This window comes from Piliocolobus tephrosceles, chromosome 4 (genome assembly GCF_002776525.5).
Source record: "Piliocolobus tephrosceles isolate RC106 chromosome 4, ASM277652v3, whole genome shotgun sequence".
NCBI classification, from domain to species: domain Eukaryota; kingdom Metazoa; phylum Chordata; class Mammalia; order Primates; family Cercopithecidae; genus Piliocolobus; species Piliocolobus tephrosceles.
In genome coordinates this window covers 120,106,811-120,123,535 of record NC_045437.1, presented here as the reverse complement: position 1 = coordinate 120,123,535, position 16,725 = coordinate 120,106,811, and the positions used below count along the sequence as shown (strand labels likewise).

Sequence of the window (16,725 nt, the reverse complement as noted above, 5' to 3'; positions counted from 1 at the left end):
CATGATCTCCTTCCTTTTTATGGCTGCATAATATTCCATAATGTATGTGTACCACATTTTCTTTAATAATGGGTACTAGACTTAATATCTGAGTGATGAAATAATCTGTACAACAAACTCCCACGACGTAAGTTTACCTATGTAACAAACCTGAACGTGTACCCTGCAACTTAAAGTGAAAGTTAAGAAAACAAAAACAAACAAACAAAAATAAACTATAGTTGCCATTTTAGACATCTATGATGTGTCAAACATTCCTTCAGCCCTCCCAACTATCCAGAAGGAGTCGTTCTTTTATAGATGAAAAAACTAAGAATCAAAGAGATGAAATAGGGCAGTGGAAGAGACAGGATTCAAATCCAAGAACTGCATCTTTTTTTTGTTTTTGTTTTTTGAGATGGAGTCTCGCTCTGTCGCCCAGGCTGGAGTACAGTGGCGCGATCTCAGCTCACTGCAAGCTCCGCCTCCCGGGTTTACGCCATTCTCCTGCCTCAGCCTCTCGAGTAACTGGGACTACAGGCGCCCGCCACATCGCCCGGCTAGTTTTTTTGTATTTTTTTAGTAGAGACGGGGTTTCACCGTGTTAGCCAGGATGGTCTCGATCTCCTGACCTCGTGATCCACCCATCTCGGCCTCCCAAAGTGCTGGGATTACAGGCTTGAGCCACCGCACCCGGCCAGAACTGCATCTTAGACTTACAGCACTGGAAGAAACTTCAGACACCGGCCTAACTTCACACCCAGCTCAGGACTGGTCCTGCTGAATGGTCACTCATCTGCTCTGAAAAACCTGGCGACAGGATGCTCGCTTTCTATACCAGTAGTTCTCCGGCTCGACGTGTGCCACGGAATCCCCTACACCATTGTTAAAACACAAAGCATTGCTACCCCGACCCTGTGCAGGGCTTCTGGCGTGGTGTGGCTGGGACAAGGGCCTGAGAGTGTGCAGTTCTCACAAGCTGCCCCAGGATCCTGATGCTGCTGGTCCAGGGACCACACTTGGACAGTCATAGTTAGTTCTAGGAAAACTTCCTGGAGTGGGAATGGTAAAGGCGATGGCTTCTTCCCATTTAGACCTTTTCAAATCTGAGATAGGCTTCCCCAGCAGGCTCAGGGCCGGAGTCCATACCCTCAATTTAAGTAATAAATCCTCCTCCACGTCATGACCTTTCCTCCAGAGGGGTTTTTAAGATTGTGTGTTCTGAACGGCCTGTCTCTGATTGGACCCCAACTCCATCCCCAGACCCACTTCCATCTTTTTCTGTGAGGGGGATACACTCTCTCAACTTTTCCAAAATGGCATCTACCGTGGCTTTTCTGATTAAAAACATATAGAACACAACCTTCTTATAACAAAAAAATTTAGAAAAGCACCAAAAATAAAAAGGGGATAAAGAAGAAAACAGAAATTAACCACCATCCCGCCGCTAATATTTCGGTGAGTTCTCGTGTATTTCCCTGCAGCTGATTGTTGTTTTGCATACCTTTATTAATATTGGAATTAAAAATATATATGGCACTTTGTATCCTAGGAAATAGTAATACTGTAAATGTGTTCTAGAAATGGGAGCTGCTGTTGTTCTTATTAGAGAATTCAAATAAAGAACTGAGGCTCGCTGGCGACAGCTTCCAGGGGAGGATGGGTACCCCTTTGAGACAACAGGGAGAACACAGGCACGGAGGTGACGATCATTGCTCTCTGTGGGGCACATAGTGACGCAACCGGAAACAGGTATGAGTTTGTTGAGTAGGGACAGGTAATAGAGAGCTATAACTGGCTGGCCTTATGGCTTCCACGGCACTGGGGAGCCATTGTACATTCTTGAGCAGGAAATGACTTCACAAAGGGATTTCTCAAAGGTTAATCCTGCAACAGAAGACAGGGTGGATTGGAGTGGAAGAGTGGGAGGGCAGGCGCAGAAGGCATAGGTCTGCAAGTGGGGAGCAGCCCTGGGGGCTCAGCCAGTCCCCTGCACCCTGACAAGTGGTATGGCATGGATGGCTCTACTTCTGGGCCGCCAGGATGGACAGGTACTGGTTGCTCTTCACCATGGCGATAATGAGGAGGCCACCAGTCAGCAGGAAGGTGGGCCAGAAGAGGGAGAAGAGGAGGGTCTGGGGCCCGTAGAGGCGCCGGAACAGCACGCTGGTTTCGTTCCCCGGAGGTGCGGAGAAGCAGTAGAAGACCTGCTGCTCATGGAAGTTGGCTCTGACCTTTTCCACGTCGACCCGGGCCGTCTGGTAGTTGTCCAGGCTGCCTGGGATGTAGGAGCACTGTGGGGAGAAGCAAGAGTAGCCGTGGGCTTGGAAATCCCCATTTCTTAGCCAAGGGCTTGATATGAAGCAAAGAAAAATACCAGCTTTGTAGTCAGGCCCCTGGATTGGAGTCAGGACTTTGGTCTAAAGCTTGGCAGGCCATGCGCTGTGCAGGTCTGGAGAGCATGCTCTCATTTGTGTCGTGTGTGTGGATGGCAGTGCTGGAGCTGCGCGGGGTACAGGCTACACACCTGGGCGCATGTCCTGCCTTGGAGTCCTGGCTCTGCCTGGATTGGCTGTAGAATTTTTGGCGAATCGGTCGCTCTTTCTGAGCCCTGATGGCTTTATCACTTAAATGGGTGAATATCAGTTTCAAAGGATATTATGAAAGAAGGACTTCAAACAAAGCTATCTAAGGAAACCAGGGAGGGACACAGGCCAAGTGGGCTACGTATTTGAAATAGAGATCATGTGCTCAATTGCCTACAGGGCTCATGAAGGTATTGTCAGCGGGTGAAGCAGGCAAAGCAATGAGATGAGAGGTGCCCACTGACACTTGCCTTGGTGCCAGGAAGAATTGCCAGGGAGTGGCAGGGCCTGACAATAGGGAGAGAGCCAGCTGCCTCCAGACATGCAGTCACCACTCCCTCCAGACAATGGATGTCAGGCCATCTAGAACATCTATAATAGCCAGACCTCCAACACTTTAAGAGAAGTCAGAAACCAGATCACACCTGTAATCCCAACACTCTGGGAAGCCGAGGGGGAAGGATCCCTTGAGCCCAGGAGTCCGAGATTAGCCTAGGCAACATGGCAAGACTTTATCTCTACGAAAAAAATTAAAAATTATCCAGGTGGGCATGGTGGTATACCTGTAGTCCCAGCTACACAGGAGACTGAGGCGGGAGGATCACTTGAGCCCAGAAGTTGGAGGCTGCAGTGAGCTACGATCTCACAACTGCACTCCAGGTAAGGCAACAAAGCGAGACCCCATTTCAAAAAAAAAAAAAAGTAAAAAGTAAAATATTAGCTAAACTTAAAATTGAAAACCTTTGCAGTTTCAACCTGTGTACAGCGAACAAAATATGTTGGCAAGCTGGTATTTGACACTGGGATCCAAAGGAAAGAAAGGATGCGTCAAAAAGAGTTTTGTGCCAGCAGAGCGTGACACACATTTAATTCTGACACTGATTATTGTTATTAGGAACTTTTTGACCTGTTCATATGAGGCCAGCTGGAAAGTACTGCAAAGTGGTCATAAAGCGGAGACCCTGGTTTTATCTCTGTTCTGTGCTGCAAGTGTGGTGCCCACATCTGCAGCGGAATACCTACAGGGCCCCCGCAGCCCAGGTCCCTACCCACTCTGCATCACTGAGGGCGGGGCCCAGGAATGTGTGCTTCCTTCATGCACTTAATTTTGCCCTAGTGAAATCATGTGCAACATCAAAATGTGTACAACTGAGACCCAAAAATGGCAGGTGTTCAGCCAGCTTCCTTGCAGGTCTCAGCCACTCCCTGGATTTATATGAGGCCCCACCCTGGAAGCTGCCTGCCCTGAGGGCTTTCCCCCTAGCAGCACAGAGGAGGATTGCACTGTGGTTCTCACAGCCTGGGAAATGGGGAGCACTGCACTCAGATATAGGGTGCCAGCCAACCAGGAGGCAGCTGAGGCTGGGGAGAAGCTGGCTCTTGAGTAATCTGGCATTCAGAGTTTTTGGGTACTGCCAGGTCCTCAGTAGCACAGAATCCAGCATCCTGAGCTGAGGGTAAGGGAGCCTGGCCTGAGTCTCTCCAATGCCTCTGGCTGTGACCTTGGCTAACCTAGCTCCTTAAACAACAGTGTGGCTATGGAGTCAGACAGGCCTGAATTCTGAGCTGCGTGACCTTGGTAACTGCCACGACCTCTCTGGGCCTTGTGATATGGGTTAGTGAGGCTACCTGCCTAGAAGAACTGTCATGGGGATTAGATGAGATGATGCATGTAAAGCATTGAGCACAGAGCCCAGCACATGATAAGAACTCAAAAGAGTGGAAGATGCTATTATTATTAATATGTTTTGACTTATCTATGAAATTGCAACAACAGCTCCTTCTTTACCTTCTTAAAGAGAGGTCTATGGATGAGCTCTGAAGTGGAGGCTTCTGCCCATCCTGGGCCTACTATTTCCTCTGCCTGCTCAGGGTTCTTCTGGATCTTTTATGCTGGGCCTGTTTGGCAAGACACTGGGCAGGAATTCGCTCTTCAGGGCCAAGCCCAGAAGCCAGGGCCTGAATGCACCCTTTCTCTCCTGTCCTGGGTCCCGCTAAGCCTCGTTATCTGAATGATCTGAAACCACCCAGCTTTTTCCCAAGCCCTGCGGTGTAAGGTCCCCAGGACAGACAATGGGAGGGGATTTAGAACTTACCTGCTCCAGGCTAAGACTCACAGGAAAAGCTGAGGGTAGACTGTGGCCCCCACCTTCAGAGTTGGAGAGTGGGATGAGAGCCTTCATGGCCCTTCACAGGGATTCCAGAGGACACCCAGCTCACCTGGGGCTCCAGCTACTTGAACCCCTATGACGGATGTAGGCGGAAGGAGCAGCTAGCCCACAACCCAGCTGCTTGGCAAAAACACAAAGGGCATTTCCACTGTTTCTTCCCAGCCCCTGCAGCCTGCTGTCAGCACCACACCTGGTCAAGCCTGGATGGCAGAGGAGAGGACAGCAGTGGCTCCAGCACATCCTTCCTTCACATCCTGCTGGCAGCTCATTCAGGGGATGCTCCTCTGAGCTGGCAATCTCAGGACCATGGAGGCAGCCTGAAAACCAGCCTGCTCCAGCCCATATCATACCAGGAGAATGTCACCAGTTATTAAAAATTTGTGTCTTGCTTTGGGATAAATCAAGGGCTACCGAATGCCAAAGCAGAGGTCATGAGCAGGAGCTACCTCCAGTGGGCCCGGAGACCTCTCTCCACCTGGTGGGGCCGAGTCACACTAGCGATGACAAAACATCTGACCATCCTGCACTGCCCAGACCCACTTCTCCTTGACCTTCAGTACTCTCAAGATCCCACAGCCTCCATACCCCATCCCAGGCACCCTGCCCTTTCCCATCCCATCAGCCATCAAGTCCTGACAGTCAGCATCTCCCTTGCTGTAGGCCCACATCTTGGTCCTGAGTGCTTGCTGTGGCCTTGGCTCCTCTGTCTCGTAACTGGACCCACACACCTGTAGGCTCCATCTTCCCGGCCCAACTCTGATCATGCCCTAAAGATTCCCATTGCCCACAGCAATAGTTTCCAACCTTAGAATCACCTTGGGAGCTCCATGAATGGATCTCTAACCAGAGATTCTGCCTTGATAGGTCTAGTTTTGGACCCTAGTTTTGTTTTTTTAAGACTCCTACATGGTTCTAATGCATAGCCAAAGTCGACATATCTTGAGACATACATGAATTTTAATTCCATACTGTGATGATCAAAGGCCTCTGGGAATAGGCGTTAGTCTGCCCTGGCAGCCTTTTCCAGCTGCATACACCCCATCATGGGTCACTTTCTGTCGTCAGCCCTCTCATCTCTGTCTCCACCTAGCCCTTCCCTCCGCCATGCCTCCTCCTATAGGCATACCCACTTTCCATATCACCTCCTTCTCTATGCCTTGCATCCTGTGTCTGTCTGATGTTAAAAGCCTCACCCAAGAGCTTTTCTTTCTTTCTTTTTTTTTTTTGAGATGGAGTTTCGCTCTTGTTGCCCAGGCTGGAGTGCAATGGTGTGATCTTGCCAAGAACCTTTCTGATACCCCCATCGTTGTCAGCTGGAAAACATCCTCCTCCTCTAATCCCTGTAACTTCCTCTATTCTTCTCCTCAGTGCCAATCCCTCCCTGCTAGGCCTGTTCATGCATGAGCTCTCTCCTCTTGAGTCCTACAGTGACGTGCTCAATGACTGTTGAATAAATAAATGAGAGGAGGAAGGAAGGAAAGAAAGAAGGAAAGGAGGAAGGAAGGGAGGGAGGGAGGGAAAAATAGAAAGGAAAGAAGGAAGAAAAGGAAAAAAGAAGGAAAGAAAGAAGGAAGGGAGACAGAATATGGGCCAACTGATCGCTTTAGGAAAGGATATGGTGGCGAGTTTTGTTTTTTGGAAGGGGAGGGTGGGATGTTGGGAGGCAAGGATGGAAAAACCATCTGAATGTTTGTTTATGGAGGTTACTCCAGCCCTGAGTCCCTGGTTTCCCGGGGAGTCACCGGGATTCCACTTTGAGGATCTGGCCCTGGGCCTGGTCCCTCATTTGACTGAGGTTGTAGAATGAAAGTAATAACACTCATCGCTGCTTTTGTTTGAGTGCCCACTATTCACCCAGCATCAAGCATGGCACTTTATATACCGCGTCTCTGACTTGATAACAGCTCTTCAAGGTGCAGCATTAGCATTCCATTTTACAAGGGTGGAAACTGAGGCAGGGAGGGGCTAAGTGGCTTGCCTAGGTTTGCACAGCCAGTTAGTGGCAGATTCAAACCCAGGTCTGTGTGACTCCAACATGGAAGAGCTAGGGCTGGCTCAACCTCATTCCAGCTGGGAGACCTGGTCAAGTGGGTTGATTTTTCTCAGCCTCAGGGACAGGGACAGTTAGGAACAGGCTCACACACCTGACAGGGATAAGGGGATGTGTCCTCATCCCCCCAGTTCAGTACCTGCTGGTTCTGGTCCCGAGTGTCCTCTGTGTGGTACAGCACAGCCCACCTGCCCGCAGCTGACACATTGACCCACAGGCACGGGTACTGGGGCACCTTCTTGCCCTTCAGCTCCTCCTGGTCCCTGATGTTGGTCTCAATCAGGTGGCACTTGGATTCCTGGGTCCACACGCTGAGGAGACCACACACAGGCACACATTACACTTGGAACTGAGTGACACACAGAACACCCATTTGAACTCCTGATCCCCTGGGAGCCTTTAGAGGGATCCAGGACTGGGCTCCTCATCTTGTCTTAAGCGTCCAGCAATAAAGGCACATGACCCCACAGTCCCTGGATACAGGGAGGAATTGTAGAAGCTGGATGGGGTCTTAGACATTATCTATATAACTGGTTCTCAACCCTGGCTACTCTTCTAAAAACCTGGGGAGCTTTTAAAAAGATTCCCGTGTCCAAGCCACACCCCAGAGCAAATGAATCAGAACTTCTTGGGTGGTTGGGCCCAGGCTCTGGTGGTTTTTCAAAGTCCCTGATGTGATTCTAACAAGCAGCCAAACCTGAGACTCTCTTATTCAAATCATCTTCGTTTTGCAGAGGCAGAAGAGAAACTCAGAAAGATCAAATGACTTTGCCGAGGCCATGCAGGACCTGAAGCTAGGTCTGAGTGGCTTCGAAAACTGTGTTCTTTCTCCTAAAAGGAGCAGATGTAGGAGGGCCTTGATTTGAGCCAGGATGGGAAAGATGGTGGGGACGATCTTTAAATGGTGCCTCACCAGGGTAAGGGTCCAGCCTGGAATCACTCCAGTGTTGTGAAGAGTGAGGCTGCAGCAGGCCAGGGAGAGGCTAACAGCTCATCAACATGTTAGTAAATCAATTGTGATTCATCTCCCAAGTATCCTGCGGGAGACCCACTGCCAGTCAGAAGCGGGCTGTCAGCTACTGGAACGTGCCCAGAGCGTAGGTCTGAGTCTTATTCTAAGGACAGGCTGAGAGAACTGAGTGTGTTTGTTCCAAATAGAACACAAATTAGGAATTCACAGTTCTTCCTTAAAGTCTCAAAAAAATCCAAAAAACTCAAGTGGTTGATACGTCAGGGAGCAAGGGCACGGACCCTTCTCTGAGATTCCTGAGCAGGGCTTCAGGGAAGCAGATGTTGGCTCAATGCAGACACATCAGAAAACCTCAAACATGAAACGGTATGTTCACTGAGGCAAGCAGCTCCCCTTCACCTGAGGTATTCATCAGGAGGCTGGATGCCCACCTGACAGGGAAGCTTCAGAGGGGAGAGAATTATGCAGCTGAGTTGTAAACGTCTGCAATTCTCTGATTCCTCCTGGGATCAAACTTGCACTGGAATATTTCCTCTGATCCTTTGCTAATTCTTGTGAGAAGGGCATCATGTGTCTGTTACCACCGGGTCCTAGAATCTCAGAGCAGTGGGGCTCAGTTCATCCTACCTTCCCTGCACTTGAACCCTAGAATCTAAGAATGAGCATTGTCTTGACCCTGTTGCCTATTGAGTGAGGGTCAAGGAGAGGGGTGAGTAGAAGGCCAGGGTTCCTTACAGATGTCAGACCTTTAGGAGAGGGGTGGGGGGTGGGCAGGCCAGAAGAGCTCAGTACCTTTTCTGGTAGAGGGGCAGCAGAGTCGTGACCAGGACGTAGTAGGTGATGACGGCACACACCACCATGGCTACACCCAAGCAAAGGGCTCGTGTCTCTCCCCGTTTCTGGGCCATCACCAGCTTCTTCACCATATTCACTGGGGGCAGTGAACATTTCTAGGTCCACAGAAGCAAACAGAAGTGAAATCAGCCCAGTTCACAGGTGATCCACAGAAACAGAGGACAGGTGAGAGGGGAAGGTTCTCAAATACTAATATCACTCTTGTTTGTATTTGGAGCTTTGTAACTTCTAGAAGGCTTGCTTTTCAGACCCCATGTAAGCCTAATCCATGCAATTGAGAGGCAGTTGCAGATAAACGACCTATGATTCAGAGAGGTAAAGTGACTTGCCCTAGGTCACACAGTATGTAATAGGCTCAGTAATGACCCCCCAAGATGTCCATTTTCTAGTCCCTGGAAGCTATCAATGTTACTTTATGTGGCAATGACTTTGCAGAAGTGATTAAGATAAAGGCTCTTGAAATGGGGAGACAATATTGGATTATCCATATAGATCCTAAATGTAATCCCAAGGGTCCTAATAAGAGGGAAGTGAAGGGAGATTAAACATAGAAGAGAAGGCTAAGATGATATAACCAGGGAGATAGCAATTGGAGTGATATGCCCACAAGCCAAGGCGTGCGGGCAGCCATCAGAAGCTGGCGGGGGAAAGGAACAATGGCTCATCCCCTACAGCCACTGCAGGGAGTGCAGGCTGCAGACACCTTGCTGGTTTTGGACTTCTGGTGAAATTTCTGTTGTTTGGGGCCATCAGGTTTATGATCATTTGCTACAATGGTCATAGGTCCCATACAGTGAGCGAGCTGTACATGTGCATCATCCACACACCTCCTTCCACGGCACTTATCTCACAGGGAAACTTGGAGTATTCCTGCCCAGAAACGGTTCTGTGGTAGGCCTCGCTGGGCCGGGCAGCAGGCAGGGAAAGGAGAGGAGGGCCCCAGAAGACAGCTGCAGGTTGTCAGGAGAGGTAGGAGGTTTACCATTTTCTGTTTTTTCTTTTTTTTTTTTTTGTAAGGAACCTTCCCCCACTTCAAGCAAAGAAAGAAGAAAGAAGGCATCATGGTGGCCTCAGAGACGGCTTTCTTATTTCAGGGTTTGAAGCCACCTGGGACAAAGCGGAATGGGCACATTGCTGGTGGTGGCTTTCCTTGTCTCCTCCTTCTTCAGGCAGCAACTCCTTGTTTTTTCCCGGGGCATTGACCCCACTCCAATGCAGGCAAAGATTCCACCCTCCCCTCCTAGGCTCCTGATCGCTGCCCCAGGAGCGTGAATCTTGACAAAGACTTCAAGAAACAGCCCCTTAATCTACTCTGCCTGGAGCCACAGAGACACCCAGCCATGGTCCCCGTGTGATCTCCCGTGTGTTCCACAAGCTGTCCTAGAGCCTTCTGATAAATGCATTTGCTGTTTTTTATTTGGTTAAGGTAACCGGAGTCCATTTCTACCAAAAATACCAGGGCCATGGGACCTGTTCACTGTAATCCTCCATTTTAGGGGAAATTTTAGCCAGATATCAGGGAAGACTTTATTCTCCTTGCCAGGTCCCTAAAGTAATAAACATACTATGTTTTATTTGTTTGTTTAATTAGTCAGTGTCCAGGGGGACAGGCATTAGTCCAAAAAGATTTTCAGCAAAGTGCTCTATTTTCTGCTCAGGCGTCTCTTAACTACTGGACTGTTTCAAATATTCAATCAGAGATTCTTGACTCCCTCCCTTCAGCCAGGCTGCCCCCATACCTGGGCATCCCTGCTAAAGGGAAGAGTCCAGGGTCAGGCAGCAAGGATACCCATTGCACCTTCCCAGTGAGCTGGTCCACCTCCCCTGTCAACTGACAGAGGTGACATCCAATGATAACTTTTTCTGCTTTATTTGGAACCAGGAGGTGGGGTTCCCCTACATTCTAATGGAGACATTATAGAAGCACAAGCAAGCAGAAATTTCCCCCGACAAAGAAAGATGTTTTGTTCAACTCCTTTTTATCCTTTTCCTTCCGTTCTGTGATCTTGTGGGACTGGGAGAGCCCATGCCTTTTTCTACCTGGCGTCAGTTGAGAAAGCCTCTCCATGTATTCACAGGTAAAGCAACAGAATTACCTGGAGGTAGGCTAAAAGCCCCAACAGACTGCTTCCCCAAGATCTTTAAGGGTCACTGGCACTTGGCCCCACCCCAGATACTGTGAGACATAAATCATTTGAAGCCAATGGGAAATCCCATTTTGGAAACCTAGGGCTGAGCCCCCACAACGAAGCCATTTCTCTCCTGGGGCAGTTGGAGCGTACCTGTGTGGGTTTCCTCTTGCGTGAGGGCTCCTTCCTGGCTAATGAGCCCCTACCTTCCAGGGCCACTGCCTCCTCTGCTGCGTGGCTTCTAGTGCCCTCCCAGGCCCCTGGGCACTCCTGAGGCGGGTGAAGGCAAGAACCTGGTTTTACCAGTTTTAGGAGCTCAGAAGGAAAGGAAAAGAGAGGCTTCCCCATCACACAGAAGTCTGGAAACTTGGTTTATTCAGGTCTGACCTGTGTCTAATGCTCTGATGAGACTGTTGCCTGCACTGAGTGAGTGAGTTTAGAGAGTCTTGATAAATCCTCCTAAGACCATGCATGGGGTTCCATGTAGATGTGACTTCAGCAGGAAGTTAATATTCAGCATCCAAAGGGAGAACCTTTGGCGGCAGGAAGGATGGAAACTGTCAATATCCCCCGAGGGACAGAAAGAACAGGAAGAAGTGGGTTTCAGCTGTCATAGGAGGGATTTCAGTTAGACTTTAAGAAGAACTTCCCAGTTTTGAGCATTTCTAAATATCTCTGAACTTCCGGGATATATCTTCCCATTTAGAAAGGTCACTTGAGGTCTGGGATAGATTCAGAGAAGATGGAGGACAAAGGAAAGCAGGACTTTGGAGTATCCTGGGTGACCTGATAGCTAGGTCGACATCCTTTTCCTTAGAAGGACAAGTAATAGTGTACATTGTTTAACACTTTGGTGGGGTGTAGACAGGGCGATTCTGAGGTCATCAGACATGGAATCAAATCCTGGCTTTGCCACTTAGCAACCATATGACTATGAAATGAGAATCATGGTACCTGCCTCAGAGCGTTCAGCTAAAGATCAAATGCCATATTGAGTATCAGGCATGTATCATAGTGCCTAGCCCCAAATCAGCCCTCAGTAAATATTAGCTATTATTACTGATGAAGGAAACCCTGAAAGTTTGGAGCAGAAGTCCGGACCCCTCTTGACGAATCTATTTTTTGTCCCACCTCTCTACCAGTGACAAGTGCCAGGACTGGTGTTAATCTCCAGGCTGCAGCCTTCTGGCTACTCTGAGAACCTAGAGGGCCAGGGCATCTACTACCAGAGTAACCTGGCCACTGTGCCACCCTCCCCGCTGGCCATCAGACCACGGGCCCTCCATCCGGAAGGACAGCCCTGAGAGGAAGGGAGTCCTCCTGCCTGCCCTCCTCCTGCCCCGCGGCAGGCTGCTTTCCCCACAGTCTCCCTCCAGCCCGGTCTTCGGAGAAACAACTTCCCAAGTGCTTTCAGATCCGGTACTCACAGTCTCCCCGGTGCCCTGTGGGTCTTCAGCAGCAGATGGTTTCTTTCTGCCTGGCCCACGGCCCCCACCCCAAAAGAGGCCACAGAGCTCCAGCAGGAAGTTTGGCCTCCCCGCCCGTCTCCAGGGAAGCAGACTTTGGTCCCCATCTGGGGCAAGCCTCCATGCCCAAACATGGTCAAGTCTGAGCACACAGCCTGGAGACACAGACTCGGAGAGCAGGTATCCAGCCCTGGGGAGGGCAGCTGTTACCCAGGCCCTGCACCTCCATCTTTCCAGAGTCTCGTGGGAAACAGATTGCAAACGACAACAGACAGCAAGACTGAGAAACTACGAAAGATCAGCCTGGTGTATTTGGAAGTATTTCTTCTCTCTGGCTCTGTGGGCTGGCAAAGATGCCAGAAATAGGAAATGATTCTCCTTTTGTTGGCATGAGGAAGGGTGGAGTTGGGCTGGAGGGGTTGGGCTTGTCACCAGTCCCTGGCATACCCACGCTGGAGCAGCTACAGCTCCCTGCCTTTGGCACTTACGTGCTGTGTGACCCTGAGCAAGTTATGGCACCTCTCTGGGCCTCAGTTTCCTTTTATGTTTTTTGTTTTTCTCGCAAACTTATCATTAAAGGACCTCAGTTTTCTCCCTTGTGTTACTGGTATTTTTAAAACTGACTTTGCTTTAGGGTAGCGATGAGGGTTAGAGACGGTGGGGATTTATGGCAATGGGAGAGAACTCACCTTTTAAGGACCAACCAAGATGAAGCTGGGAGTAGTGAGAGCTCCACGGCTGCTTCCAATCAGGTCCGCACAGTCTGCTCACTATGGGCCCTCCCAGAGACTGTGAAAGAACAGAGATTTGTACCTGGCAATCAGACAAGTGAACGTCAGCATTTACAGGCAAGAAACATGCTTTAGATCTCTGCTCCTTCATCTGTAAAGTGAATGTAAGGATTAAAAATCAGCAACAAAGGGCAGGTGCAGTGGCCCACGCCCGTAATCCCAGCACTTTGGGATGCCAAAGGTGGACGGATTGCCCAAGCCCAGGAGTTTGAGACCAGCCTAGGCAACAGCAAAACCACATCGCTACTGAAAATACAAAAATTAGCAGGGCATGATGGTGCATGCCTGTAGTCCCAGCTATTAGGGAGGCTGAGGCACGAGAATTGCTTGAACCCAGAAGGCAGAGGTTGCAATGAGTCAAGATTGTGCCACTGCACTCCAGCCTGAGCAACAGAGCGAGACTCCATCTCTCTCTCTATATATATATACATATGCTTTTTTTTTTCAACAAAACAACAACAAAAAAAATCCCAGATATTGGGGCTTTCCTATGTATCAGGCATGATGTTAGAAGGCAGCATATCTCCACCCTTCACAGGACCCAAGGATCAAAGAACCTGAAACTGAGGTTTGGAGGCTTGAAGTCACTGGTCCAGCCCTAGGGGCCAAAACTAGATTCAAAGCTGGCCCTTCCAGATTACACAGCTTTGTCTGTCTCTGCTGACTCTGGGGCTGCCCTGAGACATTAAAAATCACCTCTATCATACAGTAAGCTGCCACCTGAGGATCTGAAGGTCACCCTGAGTTTCCCCAGCCCCCGGGGAGGTGGGTGCAGCCTGGCCTACCCTGCTGAGCGAGCTCATCAGCTCCTTCCTTCCTGCCTCCAGCAGGCGCGAAATGAGGGCGGCCATTCAGGCCTCCCTGACACACTCTCAGGTGGTGAGTGCCCTTCTCCACCCCTTTCCTACTTGAATCATATCAACAGGAGACTATATTGTCTGTTTAATGGGCACCATAGCACCAGAGGGTCTAAGGCCAGCTTCAGACCTTGAGGGCAGATTGACAGAGGGATGCAGGATCTGGAATTCAACCTCAGAAGAGTAATTTTCCAAGGATGATCCTCTGTCCATCCAGGGGCAGGAAAAGTCCTCCTGAGGCTATTCCAGAAATGCCAGCCCCCACCCCTGCTTCCCTGGGGGAGAGATACACAGTGCAACAGGCTGCCATTTATGAGTATAACCAAAGGGCTCCGTGCTCGTAATACTCTAAATAAGTTATTAAGGGCTACATATTATTTGGAATGTATCAACAAACTTTAGCATTCTTCCCAAGGGAAGGCGGGAACAAACAGGGAAGGAGGGCTGTGGGGTCTTCTGTTGCCCCTAAGTGAGCCACAACCAAAAGGCATTGACAAGCTTTGTCCTCAAGGGTGTCACCTTTGTGGGTGAAAACCCAGGTCCTTTGCTGACTGCGGGGTTGTGTATGACAGATGGCTACAGGTGGAGTGCAAGAAAATAACAATGCTGCAACAATAAATATTGACCGTCTGCATTAGTATGGGGTGTCAGAGATCACAAAGTATCTTCTCTGACTCTTCCAACAGCTTCTTAAGGTACTAGCACAATAGGCTCACAATAGACCACTGAGGTAGAGATTTTTCTACCCATTTGACAGGGGGAGTAACTGAGGCTCAGACAGGTGAAATAAATTGCCCAAGGCAAGTTACTTTGCCTCTCTAAGTTTCAGTTTGGCTGTCTCTAAAATAGAGATAATTGTACCTAGGCCCTCAGTGTTTTTGAGGAATGAGAGGTCACCTAAGCTACCTGACACATAGTATGGAGATTGTATTTTCCAAAGATGGTCACACTGAAGTACTTCCCATTCCATGTGCCCTTTTTACAGTGTGACATCAACACTCCACCATCAAGAGGGGCATGTATGTCTCTTCCCCTTCACCCTGGGTGGAGTTTTGTAAGGGCCTCAACAGTAGAATATGGTAGAGGGTCACAGCACAATTTTCAAGGCTAAGTCATAGACAGGGGCTCAAGTTTTCCCGACACACTCTCGAGACATGTACCTGGGAACCAGCCACCATGTTGTAGGAAGCCAAGGCCCAGTGCTCCAGCTGACAGCCCCAGCTCAGATCTCAGTCAACAACTAGTATCTCTCACTGGGCATGGGAGAGAACAAGGCTGCAGACAGTTCCACCCCCAGCCTGCCAGTCTCCCAGCTGAGGCCTCAGAGAATGTGGAGCAGAGACAGCCCACCTGCTCTGTGCTCTCTCTGAATTCCAGAGCCACAAAATCCATGAGAAGAAAAAAAAACCTAATGTTTCATGCCCCTGCATTTTGGGGTAATTTGTTATGCAGTCATAGTAACTGGAATACAATTGCAAGTGATTTCAAAGGGGGACTGTTAGTGTTGCTGGTGATAGTGGGAATTTAAACTGGTGGGAATTAAAACACCTGAGATTGCTATATGGAGTGTTACAGGAGAGTTTAGAAATGCTTTATCTAGGTTGGGCATGGTGGCTCATGGCTGTAACCCCAGCACTTTTCGAGGCCAAGGCAGGCAGTTCATTTGAGGCCAGTAGTTTGAAATTAGCCTGGCCAACATGGCAAAAAAAAAAAAAAAACCTACTACTAAAACCGTTTCTACTAAATATACAAAAATTAGCTGGGCATGGTGGGAGGTGCCTGTAATCCCAGCTACTCTGGCAAGCCAAGGCATGAAAATCATTTGAATCCAGGAGGCGGAGGTTGCAGTGAGCTGAGATTGAGCTACTGCACTCCAGCCTGGGTGACAGAGTGAGACTCCATCTAAAAAAAATAAAAAAATAAAAAAAAAAACAGTGCTTTATCTACTCTTAGGTCACACACTATGGCACAAATGGAATAGAAGGGCAGTGATATGGGAGGGTATTTTTGTTTATGAAGCACCTACCATGTACCAGGGAAAGACCACATCGATATGCAATACATACACATACACATACACATGGACATTCCTCTCCACAATCCCCCACCAAAGGCCTGTTCTTTCTGTAAAAGCACAAGGCAAAGTGATTTTCCCAAGGTCACGCCCCTAGCGTGTCACGTGGTGGAACTTGGAGTGCACCTGTGCCCGCTGACTCTACAGCCCATCCCTGCCCCTCTGTCACCCCATGACTCCCTTGGGAGCAGTTTTCAAGAGACCTCAGGTTTCTTCACGATGTCTGCTTCCACTGCTTTCCAGACGTCCTCAGCTCAGTCTGTACCCCCCTCTGGATTACACACCTGCTTGTTTATTTAAGTCCTTCTGAATCAATATCTCCTCTCTGCCAACACTTGGGATAATAAGTTCCATAAATCAAATTGGCAACTGGGTCTTGAACCCCTGTGTGCGCCTCTCTGAGTGCTGCAGGAATGGGTTTTAGTCACTCTCAGTCCTAGCAAAGCTGTGCGTTCACAGACCTCTCAGCACTTGCTATGCAGAGGCTCTGGATACATCACTGTGCCGAGACAACTCAGACACTGCCCCTTCCCTGCAGAAAAGCGATGCCAGATTTCCTAAACTGCAAAAATGCAGAACAGAAAGCAAAAGATGTATTTTAAATGAGAGAGAGTAATAAAAGGGAGAGGAAATAACAATGGGAGATTTTTTAGAAGAGTTGAGATGACCAAGTATAACAACAGCAAAAGTAAATGCCAATATTAGAATTAAATGGCCACAAGACAAGACACGACAAAAAACCTGATAAGGTTGTTCCCTGCTGTGTGGGGGGATACTCACTGCTTTCTCCTCTGACTT

At 49.0% G+C, this 16,725-nt stretch overlaps 2 protein-coding genes and 1 long non-coding RNA gene across 4 annotated transcripts in view; 2 read left to right on the top strand and 1 right to left on the bottom strand.

The window, feature by feature from the left end:
• The window catches only part of KCNIP1 (potassium voltage-gated channel interacting protein 1), a 381,852-nt gene that overhangs the window by 23,856 nt on the left and 341,271 nt on the right, over nt 1-16,725 (top strand). The gene's annotated exons all lie outside the window — the stretch shown is intronic.
• On the bottom strand, nt 1,465-12,582 carry KCNMB1 (potassium calcium-activated channel subfamily M regulatory beta subunit 1). The gene is made up of 4 exons (XM_023218927.1): nt 12,167-12,582; nt 8,548-8,705; nt 6,925-7,096; nt 1,465-2,273 (listed from the first exon to the last, which is right to left on the bottom strand). Exons 2-4 carry the CDS (start codon nt 8,679-8,681, stop codon nt 2,004-2,006), a joined length of 576 nt encoding a protein of 191 aa, XP_023074695.1. The 5' UTR covers nt 8,682-8,705; nt 12,167-12,582; the 3' UTR covers nt 1,465-2,003.
• The window catches only part of LOC111547211, a 33,157-nt gene continuing 28,832 nt past the window's right edge, over nt 12,401-16,725 (top strand). The window contains exon 1 of the long non-coding RNA XR_002733055.1: nt 12,401-12,511. This is a non-coding gene — a long non-coding RNA (uncharacterized LOC111547211). The remainder of the gene's footprint in view (nt 12,512-16,725) is intronic.

Coding starts and splice junctions, on each gene's coding strand:
- KCNMB1 (XM_023218927.1), bottom strand. CDS start 8,681: ATGGTGAAGAAGCTGGTGATGGCCCAGAAACGGGGAGAGACACGAGCC. Junction 7,097..8,547: donor CTGCCCCTCTACCAGAAAAG/GTACTGAGCTCT, acceptor TGGTCTCCTCAG/CGTGTGGACCCAGGAATCCA. Junction 2,274..6,924: donor CTCGGGACCAGAACCAGCAG/GTACTGAACTGG, acceptor TTCTCCCCACAG/TGCTCCTACATCCCAGGCAG.